This window comes from Corvus kubaryi, unplaced genomic scaffold (genome assembly GCF_017639235.1).
Source record: "Corvus kubaryi isolate FWS band 111438036 unplaced genomic scaffold, C.kubaryi_AGA036_p1.0 37334, whole genome shotgun sequence".
Taxonomy (NCBI): domain Eukaryota; kingdom Metazoa; phylum Chordata; class Aves; order Passeriformes; family Corvidae; genus Corvus; species Corvus kubaryi.
The window spans coordinates 24,623,005-24,646,837 of record NW_024581108.1 but is presented as its reverse complement, the minus strand read 5'-3'; the positions used below and the strand labels follow the sequence as shown (position 1 = coordinate 24,646,837).

Below are 23,833 nucleotides of genomic sequence, written 5' to 3'. Positions count from 1 at the left end.
TCTTCCCTGTTCATTGAGTCATATTTGAAGTCTGGTTACTGATGGCCACTGAGAAATTTGCTTCATGTATCAGTGAGTGGTTTCTGGTGATCAGAATTGCTGAAGATAAATTCAGCTACACCTCAAATGAAAATTAAATTAGGCTTAGATTAGATTCATTTACCCTGACTGAGGGTGAAACCTGGCAACTGCTGCTGCCTTTAGGGTTGAAGGCACCAAAAAGTGAGAAATTTTTTAAAAAAGGTACCAAACACATCACTCCCTTGTGGGAGAGGGAAAGAACAGGAAGTTTTCAGAAAGATTAAATCTAATCTTGCATTTCAGCAGCAGCATTTCATAGAGATTTCCTCTGAAAGCCATTAATGAAGCAGAGCCTCACAGTGCTCCTGATGCTACTCCGATTTTGGAGAGGGAAACTGGGCCAGGCAGTGGAGGTGGCTTTTTAAAGTCACAAGAGCCAAAATGCCCCTCAGATCCCATTTCCATCCCGTGCTCTGCCTGCTGAGGGCTCCTGCCTGATTAGGGCCCAACTGCAAGGAAATAATCTCCCTTCTCCTATTGGCAATTTCTTCCAAAGGCCTTTCATTTTATTGTTTCTCTGCAGCAGCTCTAACGCTGTAGGAGCAGCTCTAACACTGTTTTATTCTTTATTTCTCTGCAGCCCGCTCAGTGCAATGCCCTTCACTCTGCCAGGCTCCTCACATGAACACGATCCCTGAACTTTCCAGCTCTTTAATCCCTGTGGTCACAGCTAAAACCCCAAACCCACCCCAGCAGCTTAAAAACACCTATAACTCCTAAATCACCTTAAATTCTGGATACAACAGGAGCTGGTGCCCCCTTTCCTAAGGAATTTTCCCCCATGGAAGGCACTCACCCTGTTGTGGAACTTGGCACTGCGATAATATTTGGGTGACAAGTTGAACACGGTGTAGTGGTCGGGGTGCCTGGAGTCCAGGAACGTCCTGACATCCTCAATGTGATTCCTGAATCCCAGCTCCACGCCTTCAGCAGGAAAAGACATCACTGGGAAAGCAAGGAGAGGCCAGGATGAGTGTGTGTTTATGGAATTATGGGATACTACAGGTTGTATTTCCCCATGGAGCAGGGCTTACCTATGACCCTTGAGGTAATGTAGGAAATATCCAGCTCTCCCTTGGTGTAACTAAAAGGAGACAAAGCAGGAGACAGAATTTAGGCACTTTAGCAGCACATTAAGAGTGTTTTCCCAGAAAAGTCTACTTTTCACACAAGGAAAAATCATCTTCAAATGAATTCTTAAGACGCAGACAGTGACCCAGCCTCCCTCTCTCCACATGCAATTAACTGCATGCAAAACCTGCAAGGAAAGTCCCTTTTCCCTTTTGTCATTAATTTTCAGTGCCAGTTTCCAGGAGAAATCTCCTGCAGTTTGCACTTTGCAGATCCCTCAAACTCTCTGGGGTCTTGCATGCATTACATTTCCTTAATTTCTTGTAGATCCCTATCCCTCGGAGGTGGGCACGGGGGACAACGCCAGGAGAGTCCCCAAAGCAAAGTCACCTCAGCCTTTCTTCCATTCCAAGGTGGATTTAGGGCTGGGAACATCCTTGCACAGCAAGGAGAGGCATCAACACCAGCCAGGTTTCAGTGACAAAATATTCAAGTGGTGGTTAACTAGAAGGACCCCACAGGGAATCCTCCAGGAATTGGAGACCAGGTGCTCCACTTTCCCAGGTATTTTCCAGATTTTGGGATGCTGATGCTCACTATGAAGCTTAGATTGTTTTACTTGAGTTTTCCCTCTTCCTTGAGGCCAAACCCCAATTATGAGACAGAACCAAAGAACTCATTTGGGATTTTCCCCTCCTTCCTCATTCCCTGGGAGTTGTGCTGTGCTGGTTCAGTGGCACCAGCACTCTGCAGCTCCCGGACTTTCCTGCTTCAGGTGTACTGTACCTGGCAACAGACTGCATGACCTTGGAGGAGGTGTCCTTCAGGGTATCCTTCAGGTTATCCTTCAGATTGCTGAAGAGCCTCCCTGCTCCTCCTTTCACCATGTCCAGCAGGCCTCCCCCATAGCTGGACTCCATGTCTGGTGACGAGGCACCTTCAAGCACAGCAAAACCAAAGCCAGCGTCACTTGTTGGGAACAAATCCCGGACAATCCCTCTGCTCCGTCCACACCAAACACATTCCTGTGCTCTGCTGCATGTCAAGCACGGGGGAAAGTGGTTTTCCTTCTCAAAGCCATGATTTTCCAGGGATGAGGGCTGGCTCATTCCTGCCAGCTGGGCTCAGAACTGTCAGCACTGTGTGTAGGTTGAATGTTCAGTCTCAGCACAGTGAGGACAACACGGTACAAGATCTAAGCTGGGGGATGGAACTGGGTGGTCTGAACATGAGCCAGGTGTGCCCAGGTGGCCAAGAGGCCCATGGCAGGAATTGTGTGGCAGCAGGAGCAGGGAAGGGATTCTTCCCCTCTGCTGGGCCCTCACCTCGAGGGCTATGTCCAGTTGTGGGATCACCACTCCAAGAAGGACATTGAGGTGCTGGAGCATGTCCACGGAAGAGAATAGGGCTGGCAGAGGGGCTGGAGCCCCAGGAGAGGCTGAGGGAGCTGGGAAAGGGGCTGAGCCTGGAGCAAAGGAGGCTCAGGGGGGACCTTGTGGCTCTGCACAAGTCCCTGACAGGAGGGGGCAGCCGGGGGGGTCGGGCTCTGCTCCCAGGGAACAGGGACAGGAGGAGAGGGAACGGCCTCAGGCTGGGCCAGGGGAGGGGCAGGGTGGACATCAGCAGGAATTTCTTCATGGAAGGGGTGGTCAGGCCTTGGAACTGCCCAGGGAGGTTTGGAGTCCCCACCCCTGGAGGTGTTCAGGCCTTCCTGAGTGACCAGGTGGGGATGGGGCACAGCTTGGGCTCGATGGTCTGGGAGGGCTTTTCCAACCTAACTAATTCTGGGATTCTGTGGTCTTTAAGGTCACTTCCAACCAAAGCCATTCTATGCTTCTAAGCTCCCTCACCTCCAACCCAGCCCAAAGCAGCTGATTTTCTTATCACAACCAACAACCACCTCCTCAGGGGTGAGAAAAAGACTCTCCCTACTCCATGGGACATCCTTCAGGGCAGTCCTCCCAGCTGTCTCTTGACTGAAATTTGTCCAACCCAAACTGTTCTACAATTCGATGATAAAATGCTAATTTCACTGCAAATGCACCTCCCACTCTCGGGCAGCCTCACCCATAGGGAGCTATCCATAAACCTTTAAACTGGAGATTCCACTGGGAAGGTGATGCTGCCCTGGTGTGGTCACGATCCACATGATCCAGGTCCTAGACTGGTAAAATTAGAGGCCACCTCTCCTCTACACTCCCTCTGCCAGCTTCAGAACAGAAGGTGCCTCCTCGAGGCACAGGAATATTTCTTTTGCCAAACTTGCTGTGAGTATGATTTAAAAAAAAAGAGAGAAAGGAAAAAAATCAAAGAAGCTTGTTGACTTCCAAGTGTGGAATCAGTGTTTCATGTCCCCTCAAAAAGTTTGTTTTCATGTTATTCTGTGCTGGAAGAGCCAGGGGTGGAAGGAGGAGATGTTCAAAAGGGGCTCTCAGTTCTGCAGGTCAGCTTTTAAAGGAAAGGAAGGCAGAAACGTGGTAGCTTGGAGCAGGGAAAGGAGGACAAAGGATCAGAGGTTCAACAGCACTGGGCAAATTCTTACAGCTGGAAATGCTGCAGGAGAGCAACAGAAGGGCTCTGACAGTATGGAAAACCTAAAATCTTTAGAAATCAATCTGAAGATTTCAGAAGTGCAGAGAGGAGGAGAAACAGAGAGAACAAGACTTTCACTGTATTTCTAAGAGAAGCAGCAGGAGTCAATTCCAAGTCTCCTATGTCCCCTAAAGCAGAGAATCAGAAAGGATGGATGATGAAGAAAAGGCATCCACTGCCAGAGGGCAGGGATGGATGGGAGATTGGGAAGGAATTGTTCCCTGGGAGGGTGGGCAGGCCCTGGCACAGGGTGCCCAGAGCAGCTGGGGCTGCCCCTGGATCCCTGGCAGTGCCCAAGGCCAGGCTGGACTATTCTGAACACAGGGACAGTTCAGAATGAACCTCCAGCAGTCAGCAAACACAGCAACAACCTGCTGCACCTCCTTACAAAACTGACATGTGTCAGGAAGGAGCATTCTTGTCTTGGTCCACCCTCAGCACTGGGATTTCAGCTGAAGGAGCCCCTGCTGACATGATGGGAGCAGGAGAGAGTAGAAATCTTAATTAAAGCGCTTACGTGCTAATTTTACAGAGGATCAGGAGAAGGATGTGCAGGAGGAGAACTTCTCCCAAGGCAGAGAGAGCTTTGGAAGAGAACACTGGTCCAGGGGAGTGCAGAGGGATGTGCTCTGTACAGGAGCAGCTGAGGGTGGCAAAGCCATCCACGTCTGGATTAGCCAGGCCAGGAAACTCATTCCTGCCCAGGGAGAGGGAAAAACCCACATACCCAGGAGGGAAATATCCCCTCCTCCTGCACCCTGCAGTGCCACGAGCAGTGATTGTGCTTATTCTCAAAAACAAAGACATTTAGACCAATCCTGCTTTAAATTTTGGGGGTTGGAGCCAGAAATGGGTGAATGGAACAGGCGTGACCTCAAGTGATGGGGAAATTTCGGCACCAGCAGCCACCACCTGCAGCCAGAGGTCTCCCAGAGTGACCAGCAACAGAGGCTCACACCCTGCCACCAGCTGAGGGAGGTGCTCGCTGTTGGAACCAGCGACAAATTCCAGATTTGGAAGCTTTCCCTGCAAAATCTGCACGTTAGAGGCCTCGTCTGCCTGGGGAGGTCCCTGAGCAGCCCCCCCAGGAAAGCCACAAACCCTCCCAACCACAGGGCCTGGATTCCAGCTCTCCAGAGATCCCAGGGGGAAACCAGCCGACATTTAAAAGGCATTTAAGGCTCTGTCAGTCTGAATATTTATGCTGATGAAGCAACTCTGAGCCTGAGAGAGGGGAGGTGAAAGGAAGACGCCTGGAAATTGAGGATCAGCAGAGAAGTGCTGCCTTTCCCAGGTTGCTTAGGAGGAGGGAACAGACCCTTTTTGCCAGGGAAGGGCAGACAAAAAGCAGACATGAAACCATACAAAAGGAAGCAGGTTTCCCTCAGTCTGCCCAGATTATGTGTAACAGAATCTTCAATGTCAAATGAGATTTTTTTTTGCTCAGGAAGCTGCTGCCTGTGCTTTCATTAGGGATGGAGTGAGGAAAGAGCTAAATACTCCCTGTTTCTCATCCTGGAATCACAGAATGGTTTGGGATCTGAAAGACCATCTCATTCCAGCTCCCCATTCCACGTAGGAAAGCATTAAAGCTTCATCTCCCACCTTCCCAAAAAAGACCTTTGGGAGTATTAAATACCCCTCTGAATTCTCTTCCAGTAGTACCACAAGAGTCAGGCACTACAATGAGGAAAAACTGTGTTTGTGTCCCAAATTCCACATTTCTAGATGGTTTTATTTGCTTGCTGCAGCCTTTTTCCTCCCCTCAAAGTATTTTTTGGGGGGAAAAAAGGGTTTTTTGCTTGTTTTATCCCCTAAGATAAAGGTGGAGGCTGCCCTGTGCCTTGGCAGAAACGGCCCTTTTAAAGTTCCCTGCTCTGAACAAAGTGGAGCCGCTGTTGTTGTGGCTTCAGCAACAAGGCCTGGATTGTTTTTAAGGAACACTCAGCAAAAACAGCTCCTGTTTGTGCCTCTCCCCCCCAGCAGCCAGCGGAGGAGCAGCACAGCTCACGTTCCTCCCACACCCAGCTCTCCCAGCAAAGCCTGCCTCGTGTGGGACGTGCTTTCCCACCAGCGCTCAGGGAGACAAGCCAGGCTGCTACAACTCCAGAGCACACTTCAACGCTTTCCCTCGGCATGGAAGGGTCTGCATGGCAGCAGGAGCAGCCCCGGTGCAGGAATTCCTGCAACAACAGGGTTGGAGCATCCTTTAAAGGGCGTATCATGGATGGAGGGGTGCTGGGTGCAAAATTACCCAGGCAGAGCAGGGAATCCACGTCCCTAGGTACCCTCTGCATTCCCAGCTCCTGCTGTTCCCCACATTCCATCCTTCAGAGGATTGCAAAGAGGAGTTTAACCTTCCCTGTCCAGGGGAGGGGTGGCAGGAGCTTTCAAAAGCAAATCTCTGGGCAGTGGCTCCTCTGCATCCAGTGATAATCAATAGTGGAGAGATCCGAGGGCTTCATCTGCCAGCTGGGCTTGGAACAACCTGGGATCGTAGAATGTTCCCTGCCCACAGCAGGGGCTGGATTGAGACGGGCTTTAAAATCCTTCCCAACCCAAATTATCTGTGATTCTCTGGTTCTAGTTATGTTTTAAGGGCACAGTCTCACACCCTGAAGCCCAAACCTTCCTTCCAGCACATATTTTTCTTCTGGAGAGCTGAGCTTTACCATATTTAAACCAAGACTAAACCATCAATGCTGTTACAGACACTTGCATCCTGTCTCGTATCAGACATAGCCCAAGTGTCAGAGTCACATCAACTTTTTAGTAATCACTGGGTGGTGGTTTGGGAGACAAATCACCACCAGCAGAGGCAACTCAAACAGTGATAAAGGGGTATTCACAGGAAAAAAACCTACTGAAATTATTTGGGAAGTTCCTCAGACTCACACAGACCCTAAACACTGAGTTTTTTACCTAATTTTTTGTTACCAGTCCCATCTGTCCCCTCCTCCTCCACTGTCCCAGATTCCTGCTAGAGTTAGGTTCCCTACAAGGCTGGGCACAGATATCTTAAAGAGTAATTCCATAAAAACAAGCTGCAAAACACGTGTAGAGCAGAACTGCAGGACCTCAGCAGCAGAACAGGCTTTGATCATTTGATGAAACCATTGCTGAGACCCCCAAGCCCAGGTTTCCCTCATCCTGACACTTCCACTGTCCCAGGCTGCTCCAAGCCCCATCCTGGGACACTGCCAGGGATCCAGGGGCAGCCCCAGCTGCTCTGGGCACCCTGTGCCAGGGCCTGCCCACCCTCCCAGGGAACAATTCCTTCCCAATATCCCATCCATCCCTGCCCTCTGGCAGTGGGAAGATATTCCCCCTTCTCCTGTCACTCCAAACCCTCATCCAAAGGGTAAAGCCAGAATATTTCTCTCCTAATCAGGCAATCATGAGGAACAGAAGCATCCCTGGCATCGAGACATCTTCAATAATTTATTCAGCTGAGCAAGGGGTTGTTGCTCATGAGGTTGTTGTTTGGGGTTTTCTACTGCAGCTTTCCAGCACTTAACTGGTACTGCTCCATCCAGGCCTTTTGCCTGGAAGAGATGGAAACTGCCTAAAAACAGGGGAGGTTTAGCTTGGATATTGGGAAAATGTCTTCACAGAAAGGGCTCTCCAGCCCTGGCACAGTTGCCCAGGGCAGTGGCGCAGTCCCCATCCCTGGAGAGGTTTAAAATCCCTGTGGATGTGGCACTGGGGGACATGGGCCAGTGGTGGGGTATGGTTGGACTGGATGGTCTGAGAGGGCGTTTCCAAGCTGAGCAATTCCATGATTCTGTGCTGCTCTTGGGCAGCGGAGGGTCCCTGACCTCCTGCGGGAAGCACTCGGAGCCTCCGGCAGCAAACTTTAGGGTAGAGAAGCTCAAGAACCTCTTTTTGTGCTTTGCTGTGATTAAATTCCAGAACTAACATTGCCTGAGCCCAAGGCTTTTTATCCAAAGGTTTGTTTGAGGCTGCTTAAATGTAAACTTCTTGGAAAGTTGAAGAATTAAGGTATTTGTGCTTTTGCTTGAGAAATGGAAACTAAGGAATGCTGCTTGCACCGTCAGTGTGGAGGATTTCCACAAAAGGGGGGTTTTACTCTGTTTTTTACCAGAATAGTAATATTGAGAGGGGAGGAGGGGAATTACTACCCAGTACCTGCCAGATTTATTTAATTTGTTAAAAGTTTCCCCTCATGAAACTCATCCTACAGTGAGCAGGATGCAGGCAAGGCCCGATACTGAGCCACCAGCACAGAGCACAAAATCTGTCTTTGAAGTTGATCGACATTCTCTCTGCTTCTCCTCCCTGTCAAAACAACTAAAAAAAGACAAGACTCCTGCCAACACCAAATCATTCAAGTGTCCAAAACACACCAACCAAACAAAAGAGTCATTAAACCGAACCTCCCCGTTTGAAAATGAAGCGAGCAGGGAACACAAGACAACACTGTCAGCCCGGGCCTTTGTCCCCGTGCCAGTGACATGGAGATGTCTCTCTTCTGACTCAGTCAAAAGGAATCACCAGAGCACAAGGCATTATGTTTGCAAGTGTAAAACAGTTCAAGAAATCTCAATTTCACCACTTGCAATTTCTTTCAGACACTTTTCCTTCGTGGTTACTCCACCCCAGGAAGCGCAGAGCACAAGCAAGTCTATGCCCCAACTGTTTAAAAGCTCTTTTCTATCTTATCTAGATTATAAACACCACAGAATAGCATAGAAAGGGTTTTCCTAACATCTATCCTTGCTGTTACTTTTATATCTTATTTCCTAGAACCTCTTCTTTCAATGCTCAGCCAGCTGCTAAGAAAGCAGAATTGAATGCCACAGCAAAAACCCAAATAAATTGGCTTCTTCACTGCCTGGTTCTCATCTTGTGAGCACTTGCAGCAAGTTAAAAAGAAAGAGACAAAAGCAGCTCTGCGTAGATGCTCTTCTTGGAATCTGGTTTTTGAACTCGCGGTGTTTTGTGTCCTGTGAGGTTCAGCTCAGGTCTCTCTTTGAACCTCTGTTCCCTCCACCCTCAGACCTCCACCCCAATCCAGGGCACTTGCAAGAGGAACTGGCTGTTAACAGGAACAGAGATCCCATTGGAGTTGTGAGATCCTGTTACTGCATCATTCCATAGAATTTCCCAGGCCAGATCCCCCATCCCTGTGTTTGCACTCCCAGAGGGATGGTCCAAAGGAGTCCCTGGAGCTGCTGCAGGGCTGGAGCCCCTCTGCTCTGGAGCCAGGCTGGCAGAGCTGGGGGTGCTCACCTGGAGAGGAGAAGGCTCCAGGGAGAGCTCAGAGCCCCTGGCAGGGCCTGAAGGGGCTCCAGGAGAGCTGCAGAGGGACTGGGGACAAGGCATGGAGGGACAGGACCCAGGGAATGGCTTCCCAGTGCCAGAGGGCAGGGATGGATGGGAGATTGGGCAGGAATTGTTCCCTGGGAGGGTGGGCAGGCCCTGGCACAGGGTGCCCAGAGCAGCTGGGGCTGCCCCTGGATCCCTGGCAGTGCCCAGGACCAGGCTGGATGGGTCTGGAACATCGTGGGATAGTGGAAGCTGTACCTGCCCGTGGCATTGGGTGGAACTGGATGAGCTTTAAGGTCCTTCCAACCCAAATCATTCCAGGATTTTATGTCAGGATTCAGAGAGCCCCTTGGAACCCCTCAGTGCCAGCTCCCTGCCATCCATGAGGAGCTCCTGCCCTCCAGCAGCAACCCTGTGCTTCTGCTTCCTGGCTTTTGCTTCTTTTCCCTTTTCACTCTGAGCAACACCAGCCCAAAAAAAAATATTAAGCCAATAAACAGAAGCACTTGGGAGTTAAGAGCAAAGCTGCAACCACTGATTATTTTCCTTGCAAGGAGGTGTTTATGAGGCTGCAAATCTGCATTAGGAGAGGATGCTCAAAGATCTAATACTTTGCATTAGTTTAAGGAAATTAATAGAAAAACCAAACAGGAGCTCAGTTCCTCAGCTCAGGGGAGTTGGTGACAGCAAGCACAGCCCCCTTAGTGAAACCAGCAGCAATTTGCCCCAGAATTGCCAGTGCTTTGCCTTCAGCACAAATCCTCACCCATCTAGAATTGCTCACGAGTAACCCACACACAAATATTCCACAGAGCAAAGAGCATTTTCATATGCCCAGGTGCAGAGGAAATTCTATGTGAAGGGAAAGAAGATAAAGGTTTGACTGTTCAGCTTTTTAACTTCATTGGAAATGGTCTTTACCTGCACCCAGAGATGTGGCAGCAGGAGCAGGGCACTGCCTGTCCCAGTCCCCCAGTCCTGGGGTCAGTTTTGGGCCCCTGCTGACAAGGACATTGAGGGGCTGGAGTGTGTCCAGGGCAGGGAACGGAGCTGGGGAAGGGGCTGGAGCCCCAGGAGAGGCTGAGGGAGCTGGGAAGGGGCTCAGGCTGGAGCAAAGGAGGCTCCGGGGGGACCTTGTGGCTCTGCACAAGTCCCTGACAGGAGGGGGCAGCCGGGGGGGTCGGGCTCTGCTGGCAGGGAACAGGGACAGGAGGAGAGGACATGGCCTTAAACTGCACAGGAGAGGTTTAGATTGGCTATTTGGGGAAAATTTCTTCCTAGAAAGGGTTTTGAGAGGGCTTTCCATCCCTGGCACGGCTGCCCAGGACAGTGCTGGGAGTTCCCATCCCCAGAAGGATTTCAAAGCCGTGTGGATGTGGCACCTGGGGACATGGGGCAGTGGCAGCCTTGGCAGTTCTGGGCATGGTGGGACTCGATGACCTGAGAGAACTTTTCCAGCGTTAATGATTCCGTGATTCTCTGCTCAGCTGCAGCACTGCAATCACCCTGCCAGACAGACAAACCAGTGCCCCAGTGTCCCCCAGTGCTGGTGACACTGGGCTGTCAGTCCAGACTGTTCCCCTCCTCGACTGCAAACAGCAGCTGCTCCGCCCCACAGGAAACCATCATTTAAAACCATGAAAGAAAAGAAGGAAGGACATAACGAGCTTGGATATGGCCAGGGCACCTCAAGGATTTCACCTTCAGGGTCTGACACCGAATAACACAGAGTGGAGATTCCCCTGCCCCACCAAAACCCAGCAGCACATTCCCTTCCCTGAGATGGAATTTATCCCACCCTTCTCCTTCCTGAGGAATTCAAGTCTCTTTTCCCAACTGAATTATGCTCAACCACTGCCCACCTTGGGAGTTTCAACTTTGGCATCATTGGGAGGACTCTTAAACACTTATATTATAAATATTTTCTTTATTAGAAAAAAACAAACCACACACATGCAGGTGGGTGGTGGTTCTTTCCTTGCTCCGATTAAGCCAAAATCCCAACCACTTTATTTTCCTGTCTGTGTATTACACTGCTCCCTAATCCTTGTCCCCAGTTATCCATCTGCAGACTGCGTGAAAGATAAATCACGTCCTCAGTTTGGGAGCAACTTCAATTACCAAATCACTCGGAATCACCAGCACACCTGAGGGCTGGATTTGATTCTTTAAGCTGCTGTAATTTCATAGTTGGCAAAGAAAAATGGCTTTGCAGTGAGCTGGGAGAAATTAGGAATTTATCAGCCTGAAGTGCTCAGATGAACAAGAGAGATACAAGTGTGGAGTTCAGGTTTGGAACAGAGCATCACAGTTGACACAGAAATTCTTTTAATTTCATGTGAAGGTTTTGGAACAACCACCAAAAAGTCCTTATTAAATAAAGAGGTTATTTAAAAAAAAAAAAAAATTTATATATCCTATAAATAGATTTCAAGGGCCACATTAAGGCCTGAGGTTTTTGCTGCTCAAGTGCCAGGTGTGTTGTTGAGAGCACCTGTAAAAATTAGGCAGTGAGAGCAAATTGAAAGAAGCAAACTCTGGCTAAGACAGATCCCTAAAAAAATCAACTCCCAAATCCCAGAGCCAGCCCTTGATCCAGCCCATGCGTTTGGGAAGAACATCCTGGAAATTGGTAGAGGCCATTAATACAATTTAATGCTCTGGGCTAGAACCAGAGCAGCTGCAGAGTGGAAATGGCTGAATATTGCAGAAAACCTGTAAATAAAGGTATTGTCTGCCTGTCCATGAGCACTTTTTTTTTGCTCAGCAAAACCAGAAACCCAAATGGAGCTGCACTCAAATTATAGCCCAGGATGAGGCTCGAGAGGAGCCCCAGCACCTGCCCACACCTGCCTGGGTGTCACCACCACCTCCCACTACACCGATGCCTCTGGTCCCTGCACTTCCAGGAATTTCATCCAGATAATGGCCTGATAATAGATATTACCCTGCCTGCAGCATCTCACCATCCCAGCAGCTGTAAGAACCCAAATCACTCTAACACAGCAGCCTACTGTGAGTAAGGAGCTGTTGGCACAGCCTGTGATTACAGGCAATTGCAGCAGAGATGTTGTAGCAGCAAATTCAAAGATGTTTCTGAAGTTCGGGAGTAAAAAAAAAGTTATTAAAAAAAAACCAAAAAACCAACAAACACAAGCCTAAAAGAGATCTTGGAAGGAAATTCAGATGGCAAAGGGAAAGAGGAAAACATGACTGAAAGTGTTCAAGAAGGTTGGGCAGGGCTGGAGCAGCCTGGGACAGTGGAAAGTGTCCCTGCCCATGGCAGGGGTGGCACTGGATGGGATTTAAGGTCCCTTCAACCCAAACCATTCCAGGATTTTATGACTCTTATTACATCAGAGAAAATGGGGAGATAAAATCTGATATAGGGCTCTCCCTGCCCAAGCCCAGCCACGGCTCATTAGGGTTTCTTTCCCCTCAAGAAGAGGTTACCAGGTTAAAAAAAAGATGCTGTGTCTGAAGTGCTTGTGGAGTGCCTGTGGCCCAGCCCTGTCTTTCATGGAACAGTGCAGGTGTTTTCACTGGGAATTACAGTGATAGGTCAAGGAGTAAAGGGTTCAAACTGAAAGAGGTGAAATTTAGGTCAGATTTACAGAAGAAATTCTTCTCTGTGAGGGTGGGCAGGCCCTGGCACAGGGTGCCCAGATGAGCTGTGGCTGCCCCTGGATCCCTGGAAGTGTCTGAGGCTGGGTTGGAGCAGCCTGGGACAGTGGGAGGTGTCCCTGCCCGTGGCTGGGGGTTGTCACAAAATGATCTTTCAGGTCCTTCCCAACCCAAACCATTCCATGATTCCGTGATTCCATGCTGCAAGACCACCCTGCTATAATGGGTGGACATAAACGTGGTCCCTCAGAAACACCCAGGGTGTTTCCCTGCACCGGTCTGGGCTTCAGAAGTTCCCTGCAAAGGCTGTGGATGTTCCTGGGGATGGGCACAGGTAAGGAACCAGAACCAGAGCCAGTCCCTTCCGAGGGATCCCTTCAAAGCCATCACATGGGCACTCTCCATTCCTGGTTATCCAGGCAAATTTGAACCTTCCGAGGTGAAGAGCTCTCTATCCCATTACCAGCCATAAAGACCATCTGGTCCCTTACTCCCTGATTAAAAAAAAATGGTGCATGCAGCGCATCATCCATCAGAATTAATCCAACTCACTTTGATGAGCGCCTTTTAGAGGAGAGGGCGGGGAAACAAAAAAACTCAGGACAATTCTGGGAATTCAGTCACTCGGGGGAAAGATCCCAGAGCGCTCCATCCATTTTACCTCATGCACACGCTTCATCTCTTGCAGGGGGGGGGGAATGAGGAGCCAGCACCGAGGAGTCTGCGGCGCTGGCTCCCTCCATCCCGGCGCGCCTGGACAAAGGGCCGCTATTGTCCCCGGCCACCCGCCCCGGGGCCACCGAGCCCTCCCGGTGCGCGGCCGCCCCCGCCCCGCCGTACCTGAGCTGTCCATGGTGCTGCCGCCGTCGGCGCGGGGCTGCGGCTGCTGCTGCTGCCGCCCGGGGCTCCGGCCCGGCCCCGCCGGCCCCGCGCCGGCCCCGCCGCGCTCAGCGCCGCTGTCCACGAGCTGCAAGGATTCATAGCCGTCACTGCCCGGCTTTTTCCGGTAGCTCCCCAGCAGGCTCATGGGCGAGCCGGGCGGGCAGCGGCTCCGGCGCCGCGGGAGGCAGGGAGGGAGGCAGGGAGGGAGGAGGGAGGGATGGAGGAGGGATGGAGGGACAGAGGGAGGGCGCGGCGAGGCTCCGGCCGCCCCGAGAGGAGGGGAAGGGCGGGCCGGGAGCGCGGCCGCCCCCCCGCAGCCGCCGGAAGCGGGCGGGGAGGACGCGGCGCCCGGCAGGAGCAGCGTGCGATGGGGGAGTTCGGGCGAGCGGCTCCGCGCTGCCCCAGCGCCGGCTGCTGCGAGCCCTTAGCGAGCTAAAAGTGCTGCCTCCACACCATTCCCTTCTCCGGGCTGCTGTCCCTGCGTTCTGGCGGGGATCCCTCTCATCCCGGCGCATCCCGCTGGGCTGGGCTGCGCGGCCATGGATGGGTTCGGGAAGCGGTGCCTGACACCGAGATCTCTGTGTCACTCCGGGGAAAGGTGCGTTCCTTCCAAGGTCACCGCGTTAGGGGCTGGCACAGCCCGCGCTGCAGGCTGGAGGAGGAGGGGTGGCACAGCACTTCCATACCGAGCCTCCAAAATCCTGAGGAGCATCCCTGGGCCAGTGGAACACCCAGCTGCGTGTGGGCGGGTAACCAGAGGGATCCCAGGAGCTGGATCCTGGTGGGATGATGCATCAGCATCCCAAGCTCTGGTTTGTGCCACTGTTGGCTCCAAACTGCTGGCTCCCAGCAGTGCCACCGACTGCTAAAGCCATTTTTGTTGTTGTCACCCATCTATTTTTGGCTGTTCCCATGCAAACAGACTCTGGACCAAGCCAGACTGTGGCCCTGAACAACTGATGAGCTGTGCCTTGCTCAGATGCAGTTTTCAGCCAGGGCTTGTACATCATAATTTCATTCTGCACAGAACACAGGAACTGAGGGATGCTCCAAAGGAAATGAGCACTATTAAACTCTTCTAAGTGGATTTCTTTGTAGTTTAAGGAGAACTAAAGGCAGAAGGAAGCCCTAGCAAACAGACGTGAGCATGCCTTCGACCTCTTGCGGAAAGGAAAATTCTCTGCTCAAAAACCAGCCCAGCTTTGCTTCTAAAGCAATGACATCAGTAAGCAAGGCCAGGCTGGACGGGGCTTGGAGCACCCTGGGACAGGGGAAGGTGTCCCTGCCCGCAAGGGGGTGGGGCTGGATGAACTTTCAGTTCCCTCCCAACCCAAATAATTCTGGGACTCTCTGATCCCGAACACTTGTCTAGCAACACCCAAACCTTGAAATATCCCTGGCACTTGGCTGAAATTTCCTGCTGAGCACTCCAGGGCAGCAGACATCTGGTACAGCCATACCTTGTCATGTGCTATTGTTTATGTAACCCCGGTGATTTCATGTTACGGAGCAGACAAGGTACATCTGTGACCCAGAATTTCCCCAGAAAAACCCCGGCAGATTTACAAGCAGCAAACCAAAGATGAACTGACCTGACATGAGCAGCTCCCTGTCAGCAGCAGGAACAGCTTGAACTCAGGGTTGGGGTTGTGTTTTCTACCCCCTCCATACTTTGGTCTGTGTGGAGCAATTCATGGATTGCAACACTGGCCAGCAGGGGTGGGGCCCTCCCTCCTGGCACCCACCAGCAGCAAGTTAATGAAATAAAAATAAACACCTTTCCTGAGCCATTTTGTGTATTCTGAGCACCCTGGGCCCGTGGAAGAGAATTGGAACAAGATGGTTTTGAAGGCCCTTTCCAACCCAAACCATTCCAGGAGCCTATGACCATTAGCAGGGATCACATCTGTCAGTCTCTCCTAGTCAGTCTAGGATACAACAATTCCTGTGCTCTGGGATAGTAAAAATGGGAAATTTGGGGGGTGCAGGTGAATTTTCATTTCTTTTGCTTGCTCAGATAGAGCCCAAACACATCAAAAACAGATGGAGGAGGCACGTGGAGGCTGTGTGACATTTCCAGGAGTGCTCAAACCCTCCTGCTCTGGAGGGACTGAGCTGAGGAACCTGGCACGACACAGACCCTGCACAGCCTAAAACCCATCACCTGTAGGCTCTGCTGCCTGCATCCATCAGCTCCAGAGGCTCATCTTGGACCAAATTCCATGTCCTCAATCCAGCAGCCACTCCCTCACTGCTGAGCAGCCAAGGTCTATCTGCCTCAGCTTTTTTTTTCTGGAAAAAAAAAATTGCTGCTTCTTGTTGAATCTGTTATTAATTCCTTTCTTTCCATGTTTTCCCCAGCTTTTGGGGGATCACAGAGGAATCACCACCACAGCCTGAAGCTCCAGCCTGGAAAAAGGGGTTTCTGCAAAACACAAAGGGACAGAGCAGCCACTCCAGGGGATCTTGGGGCAGACGGGGGAGGAGGAAACGACCGCAAAGTCCCACCCTTGCTTGTACAAACACAGAGGGATGGGATTAGGGAATCCTGTGGGATTCAGGTGAAGCTGCACTTACCCAGTGGGAAGTTTAGCTGAAAAGAACGTATAAAATAATATTCCACCCTCCCTCACTTCTCCCTGTAAGCTGGGCTAAAGCAGGGCCACGTGGTTTCTCTGTTTTGGAGATCTACAGTATAAAAAATGCTGTAACAACAAAGAAACCCAAAATCAAAAAAGATGTTGAACTGCACATGACTTTCAGAACTGAAAAGGAAGAGGTAGGGAATGAGCCCCTCAGAAATATTCCTTTGCTGAGCAGTGGCTGGTAACAGCTTTGAGGTGCCCTGGCTGAGTGGCAAGGCTGGCAGGGGCCACGAGGGCTGGCGAGATGTTAAGAACATGCTAAGGAGGATTTTGTGTTGTCCAGACCTCAAGAGATACAAACTCTCCCCATTCCTGACCTTGGAAAAAATTGATTTGCCAACCTCTGGCTGTTTTTCTCTGTCTGGGTTGCAGCCTCTCCTGGCTAAAGTCTCTCTTCGTAGCTGTAATCAAGCCCCAACCATCCTGAGGTGCAATTCCATTTTCTGCTCCTCTCCTCCCATCAGCTGAACAGCTGAGGTGAAGTATTTCACCCTTATTTCTTCAGGAGCACAATTAAACTGGGGAGTCTGGCTAGAATTGCAAATAGATCTTGGAAATTAATTGAACACCTGGAGCAATACCCTTAGACCCCCCCATACTGAACATTTGTTCCCAAGTCACTCCCCTGGGAAGGCTGAGCTCCCCGTGCACAAAGTGTTTGTGCACAAAGGCCAAGCCCAGGTGTGGAGCCACAGAATCACAGGATCATGGAATGGTTTGGGTTGGGAGGGACCTCAGAGTTCACCTCCCAGTGCAGGGACACCTTCCTGTGTGTTGTGACCTGCCCAACAGGGATCACCTTTCCTGCCCTCCCGTCTGAGCTCCGTTCATCCCTTGGGCAGTGCCAGGAGCATCGATCCCCCTGCACTGCCCTGGGAATGTGGCAGCAAAACAGGCCCAGGCTGTCGGTTCAGAGCCAGAAATTCCTTCTTGAAGCAGTGTCCAGGCTTGTGCTGGGATAAATCAGTGGTGCTCAGCCTGGAGTCAGGGATGGCTCCTTCCTCTGGATGAGGGAATGGTGTGTCCCTGCCTGGAACAAGGAGCTCACAGCCTGCCCCTGAGCCGTGGCCCCTCAGGGCAGCAGAGCACATTCCCAGTGTGGGATGTGATGTGCAGGGGGAAAACTGGGATGGTTTGTGAGGATCCAGGTGAACAGAGACGGGCATCAAATGATCCAATCCCTTCTTAACCTCCCTGGTATTCAGGAGCCTCCAAACTGGCTCTGTCTGTCTCATTCATCTCTGACAAAAAGCAAAGAGGGTTCTGAGGTGGTTTGGGGCTGGGTTTAAGTGTTAAACTCAACTTAACCTTCAGCAGAGCCTTTGCAGCAGTGAGACCCAGCGCAGTTCTCAGGGCTGGCTGGCAGCTGGAGTGTCCCCTCTGAGGATGACACTTAGGATGACTTAGGATGTGACAAGGTTTTCACTCCCTCAGTATCTTTTTTTCCCCCATCCTTTCCTCCCTGTGCGAGCACACCCATTAACTACGGTGCTGTGTCAGCACATTTTTTTATTTCTTGCCTTTCAGTCTTGTTAAAAAGCTGTCAGGGATGATCCACAACTTACTCATCCCAGCCCAGGACTTGGTTTTGGAGTATTCAAGGATTTGCCTGTCTCCTCAGCGACGCTGAGTGAGGAGCTGCTTGCCAAGGGCTGCTGTAGCTGCTAAAAATGTACATGGTTCACAAAGAAAGAGGAGAAAGGGATGTGAAGTGGATCTATAAGAGGCCATTAAACAGGAAATGCTGGCTCAGGAAGTCCCCAGCCTGCAAAATGTTGGAAAATCAGAGGCTGCACAGCCATTCACAATCAGGTATTTTGGTAAAACTCAGATATTTTGCGGCCTAAGTGCTGTTTATTCATCGTTTCCCATTCACTGTGAGGGAAGTGGTTAAATCCTGAGGAAAATCTGGGCATTGGCTATTGTTTGCACTGGAAAATGGCTGGTGGGGAAAACAGGGAGGAAAATTATACAACCAAGTGTCATCGTGGGGTTGCATCAGCTGCAGCTGCTGAGCTCAGGGTCAGGCTCCAGCAGCACAGAACTCCATGAAAATGGCCAGGTCGTGGCTCTCAGGTAGCTCTGACCCAGCACCCCTCAGTGAAATCAGTTTTTCCATGAAAACAGAGGGAAATCACAGCTGAAGGCTGCCACCCACTGCCTTCCCTTCACTTCAGGAGGGACGGAGTGAGGCTTTCCTGTGGAGGAACGGTCCAGGGGATGTGTTCTCACTCCAAGCCTCACTGGGATGGATTATCCTGGATGGATATTTAAGAGACCTCAAGAGGCCCAGGGTGGGGAGATACAGAGGGGTCTGGCAGCACAGAAAGGTGGGCCAGGAACCCAGTACAAGCCCATTAAGGTGGTCCTACTTTCTGCCAAAATTTGGTAGCACAGTTTTTACCTAAAACTAACAGGGAAAATTATATTATGAGAGCTTTTTTTCTCTGGCTGATATAAAACACTAAAAAATTGTCTTTGTCTCAGTTCATGGTAACTTACAGGTCCTGCATCACCCCTGACTGAGGCAGTTTGGTTTGGGTTTTTAATTGATCATCTTTTCCAAAGGGATCCTCAAGCAGGCTCCACAGGGCTGCGTTTGCTCTCTCCCAGATCCTGGTTCAATCCATGTGGTCCTCTGAGGTCTGGGATGTGGTTCAAAGGGAGACACACCCAGACTGGTGTGGGAAGAGATTTCAGCTGGCACAGGGTGCCCAGAGAAGCTGTGGCTGGCCCTGGATCCCTGGAAGTGTCCAAGGCCAGGTTAGAGCAGCCTGGGATAGTGGAAGGTGTCACTTCCCACGGCAAGGTTGGCACTGGATGGGCTCTAAGCCCTTCCAACCCAAACCATTCCAGGATTCCATGGCTTTGCATGAAAATTCAGTGGTGCAGGAGCCAGCAGCCTGGTCCTTGGGGACATCCCATCCCCGTGAAACTGCGCAGGGATCGGGCTGGGATGGTCCCTCACCCTTCTCCTGGTGACCATTTCCACCAGGACAGGCAACAAACCCCACTTCAGCACTGCCTGCATCAGCCTCTTGTGGGCCCCTCAGTGGTCACCCATCTGGGAATGCTCTCCTGGAATGCCTCCAAGACACGAATCCATGGAAAAGCCCCTGGACACGGAGCTGGAGAGTGCTGACTCAGCAGGCAGTGCCAGTGCAGGGGCTGCTCTGAACCACATGGCTCTGAAATAATTCACCGTGTGCCCCAGGCTGGGAGCTGTGTGGGGAGTGAGCACCTTCCCAAAGCTGGCAGGGTGGGAAGGGAATGCCAGGAGGGATGGGAGGGAGAGCCTGCTGCATCCCACCCTTCACAGACATCAGAGAAACATCTGCTGGCCGAGAGCAAACTGCTCTTCCAGCAACGTTTTCCATGAAAACTCTTACTTGGAAAAGGAATTCAAACGGGTTTTAGATCATTGCTTTTTTGCTTCCAAGCATGGTCTGGGAAAGGGAATAAATGCAAATTTTCCGGCATGGCAAAAACTCCGTTTCAGAGGATTTGGAGCAAATCCTGCCCCTGGTCTCAGTCTCTCTGCCTGATTTTGTCCTGCATCCCCAATTTCTCCATCTCTCCCTTTCCCAGCCACAATTCAGGGATCTAAATGATACCATTTCCCATCCTTATTATTTCTGGCTGCTCAAGATGAGGAGTTATTCAAGAGAAAGAAATCCATATGTTGTTTGTTTCCATCAAACAGGGCCTCATCCACTTTTGGGACTGTAAGAGCTCATAAAATACTTTTATAGTTCAGCATCACAATATTTAAAATTATAATAAAATACTAAACCTCTTGTAAAAAATTAACATCCTAGAAATATTAGTGGGAAACATTAATTATTTATCATTGCATATAAATAATAAACTCCTATTTATGGCATTTTAATTGGAGAGGTTCCCATGGCTGCTTTAGGCACCCCTGAAGAAGCCTCTATAATCCAATTTTTATGGGAATTACAGTATCTCTGCCTGCTACATCCACAGAATTCTGGATTTTCCAGACCATGTTCCCAAAAATCTGAGAGCTGTGGGACTCCATGAGCAGCTCTAGTGGTTTCCAGCATCTCCTGATCTCTGGAGCATCCCCACACCTCTGGAGCTCTGGCAGAGCTGGATTAATGGTTGGATTTGATGATCTCAGAGGGCTTTTCCCACCTGAATGATTCTGGGATTCTGGGAGAGGAGCAGCCACCCCTTTGGGTCTGGATGCTCGCCATGGATGGGTTGCATCCTTTGCCACATCCCTCTTGTGCTGACAGCCCAAATTCCCTTCCCAAGGGGAATTCCAGCCCCCTGAGCAGAGCTGGGGACGTGGTAAATCCCAACTCCACAGGGCTGAGCCCCAGCATCCCAATTCCCCTCCCAAAACCTGGGTGACACCTCTGGCTACCAACCTCTCCACCCTACAATCCACCAGCTCTCTTTCCCACGCACCCCCAGGGCTTCCACCATCTTTTTCCAGCAAAGCAGGAGGGATTTGAGCAAATCCTGCCCCAAACCTGCACCTCTGAGGGCGGGCGGGCGCCGGGTGCGGCGGGAGGCCCCGGGATTAGGCTGCAGCAGGGATTAGTTGGGTCAGCAATTAAACATTGGCGCTCACGCTGCCGGCAAGAACCCGGCTCAAGGACAAACCCGGTGCCTCCTTAAGGGCTGCAGCCACTCCAGAATGCTGCATCCCTCAGCTGGAACGTTCCTGGGATCACAAGCAAGGCGGCTGTGGCACGGCTGGCTAAATTTAGAGGCACCGGGGTTGCCGTCACGCCGCCTGTGCCGCCGGAATCGCTCCGTGCGTTGCTTTTATGGGATTTATTTTTTATTTTCTCCTCGGGGAAGGCTATGACTAAGAGAAATCCACAGTTGGAGGGATAGCAGAAGATGGAGGCCCTGGTCCAACTGCAGAAGGAGAATAAAGTCGCGAGTTTGCAGACCTGAGGGTCTGCCCAAAATATTCCTCACCCTCCTCCTCTTTTTCCCTCTCCTCCTCCTCCTCCTCTCCCTGGCAGTATCCAAAACAGGACCGTGGCAATGACAGGCACAAATCCAGCAGCCAGACAGGGAATACGGGCTGGATTCCAGCCGTGGGGATGCCGGGGGGGATAAACACCTACCTGGAGCCGTGGGGAGCAGGAGGCTCCGCCGGCCGCCCCGGCCCCGCCGCCCCCTCCCGGAGCGCCCGCCCGGGGCCGCCTCAGCAGCGCCGAAGCCGAGGCAGCGATGTCTGCATTTACCTACGGATTTTAGCTCTTTTTTGGCCCGAAGTAGGATTTTTAAAGCTCTGTGCTTGCCTCGGCATAAGAGAGCGCGGGGGGGGGGGGGTTGAAGGTCAGCTTCCCGGTGGACTGGCAGGGAAAGGCTGGGATCAGCATTGGATGGCAGCGTTCGTGTGCTGACATCTCCACCAATCCCCCTCCTGCAGGAGGTCCAGCTCCGGCCACAGAGAACCTACACTTATTATTTTAGCCTGAAAATCCCCTTCTTTCCATTCGATATGCCCGCAGAGCTCCCAGACAGCCCTAGAAGCACGAGCCGCTATTTTGGGGTGCAAGAAGAGGTGTCCGTGTCCCTACCGGGAATCGCGGCGCCCGGGGTTATCCAACACTCCATGCTCAGGTGTACATTCCCAAATCCCAGCAGCTCGCCTTCCCTGCCCGGCCGAGCTGTTTCGGGTGCAATCCCTTCCCTCAGCCCTATTACATAACCGGCTGGAAAGCAGGGAATTCGCTTTATGCCGGCATGCGAGCGTGCCCTCCCCAATTACTCAGCACAAACGGGCCGTAAACAACATCCCCGAATTCGCTCGCGCTCCCTCTCGCCGCCTTTCCGTGGGCTCCGGGAAGCTTTTCCTTACCTTGCTGCTCGGCGCCGTGCATCCTGCGGCTGCCGGGGGCTGCGGGGAGCGCTGCCGAGCGCGGCCGTGTCCCGCACGCCGCTTCTCCGCCCGGCATCGGCGGCGGGGCCGGCTCCCGGCCCGGCTGGGGCGCTGCTGCCGCCGCTGCCTGGGAACTGCGTGCCGCTCCCGGGTTATTTTTGGGATTACAGAGACTCAGGGAAGGATGGGGATGGAGGCAGACATATCACATCGTCTAAAATGTGGCCTGGAGTGGGATCTGGAGTCTGCAGCGCAAACCTCAGCAGGGCGGTTTTTTTTTAATTTCCCTCGAGTTTTTTTCTTTCCCTTGACTTTCTTTCTTTCCCTTGTTCTGTTTTTTTCCTTTCCCTTGTTTGTTTTTTTTTTTTCTTTCGCTTGTTTGGTTTTTTTTTTCCCCTTTCCTTGATTTTTTTTTCTCCTGGAGAATGCTAAATGCTGCTGGATGAACTCAGCAGGGATATGACATGTCCAAGCTTTTGCAGCCCCGGGAATGGGGCTGATCCAGGCACACCTGGGGCACTTCCCTGGGTACCAGGCAGACAAGCACTTAGTGATGCTGTAAACACATGATTGGAATCATGGAATCATTGAGGCTGGAAAAGCCCTCTCACATCACGCAGTCCAGCCATGCCCAGCACTGCCAAGGCCACCACTGCCCCACGTCCCCAAGTGCCACATCCACAGGGCTTTGAAACCCCTCCAGGGATGGGGACTCACCCCTGCCCTGGGCAGCTGTGCCAGGGCTGGACCACCCTTTCCAGGAAGGAATTTTCCCCAATATCCAATCTAAACCTCTCCTGGTGCAACCTGAGGCCGTTTCCCTTTCCTTGCCGTTCCAGCGCGGGCTGAGGTCAGGCTGTAGGATGGGGACGTGTCCCCTGTGCCCTCCCAGCTCCCCCGACAGCACTGGGGAGAATCCAAGGCTTTGATCCCAGCTGGATTTTGGCTCATATTCCTCTGCTTTTTGACCTCCCAACTTTTGTTTTCAGGCTGAGTTCATTTTCTAGCTTGTGTAGATATTTTTCCTCCTTGGATTTCTCTGCCGCTGCCCTCGGAGCTGCCCGCAGGCAACACATCCCTGCTCCGCCTCCGGATTGTCACGACCCTAAACCGCGACATCCCCCCCCCCACCAGCTGGGGCTCTCCCACCTCCCAGGCAGCAGCTTCCCTGCTTATCACCCTGTTTTCCCACTCTCTTAATCATTCCTGAGGCTCTGCTCACTCCAAACAGGGAGTGCCCGGAGCTGCTGTTCGGGAGTGAAAGCGAAAAGCAGACTGGTGGCACTGGGAGGAGGCACTGCAGCTCCGGGGAGTTTAATTCCCAATTCCAGCCACGCGAGATGGATTACCCGGGGTACAAGACACAGCCAGAGCCTCCCTGTCCTAATGCTCCCCGGGGCTTTTACCAGGGAGAAGTTAGAAAGGAAATTAAAACCACTTTATGTGCGATGGGAGGGGGGGGTGGAATGAGATGGGCTGTCCCAGCCCAAACCAGTCCGGGATTCTGGGATTCTGTGGTAAGGGTGGGAGGGCAGGAGCAAATGAATTCATCCAAACTGGCTTTTTAACCGATATTTTGGATTCTCCCAAGTAAAGGACCCAAAGAGCTGCATTATGTCCAAGCCCAAAACCCGAGGGGTTTTCCATGTTCAAGCAGGGATGCTCTGATTCCTCTTCTTCCCCTCTCCTCCTCCTCCTCAGCTCCTACAAAGAAACTCCAGGTCAACACTGCCCCGCTGCCTTGGCAAGGTGGAACTCACACAGACTCTGCCAGGGA

At 51.7% G+C, this 23,833-nt stretch overlaps 1 protein-coding gene across 2 annotated transcripts in view; it reads right to left on the bottom strand.

Annotated features, from left to right (window-relative positions):
- The window catches only part of DNAJC6 (DnaJ heat shock protein family (Hsp40) member C6), a 41,001-nt gene extending 18,834 nt beyond the window's left edge, over positions 1-22,167 (bottom strand). The window contains exons 1-4 of one of the 2 annotated variants that reach the window (XM_042030919.1): positions 22,036-22,167; positions 1,939-2,089; positions 1,116-1,165; positions 878-1,026 (exon numbers count right to left, since the gene is read on the bottom strand). In XM_042030919.1, the coding sequence (XP_041886853.1) occupies positions 878-1,026; positions 1,116-1,165; positions 1,939-2,089; positions 22,036-22,132 (447 nt within the window). In that variant the 5' untranslated portion in view covers positions 22,133-22,167. Of the gene's footprint in view, positions 1-877; positions 1,027-1,115; positions 1,166-1,938; positions 2,090-13,497; positions 13,700-22,035 lie in introns of those variants that run through there. The other variant, XM_042030918.1, reaches the window with a different exon arrangement.
- Positions 22,168-23,833: the final 1,666 nt, after the last annotated feature.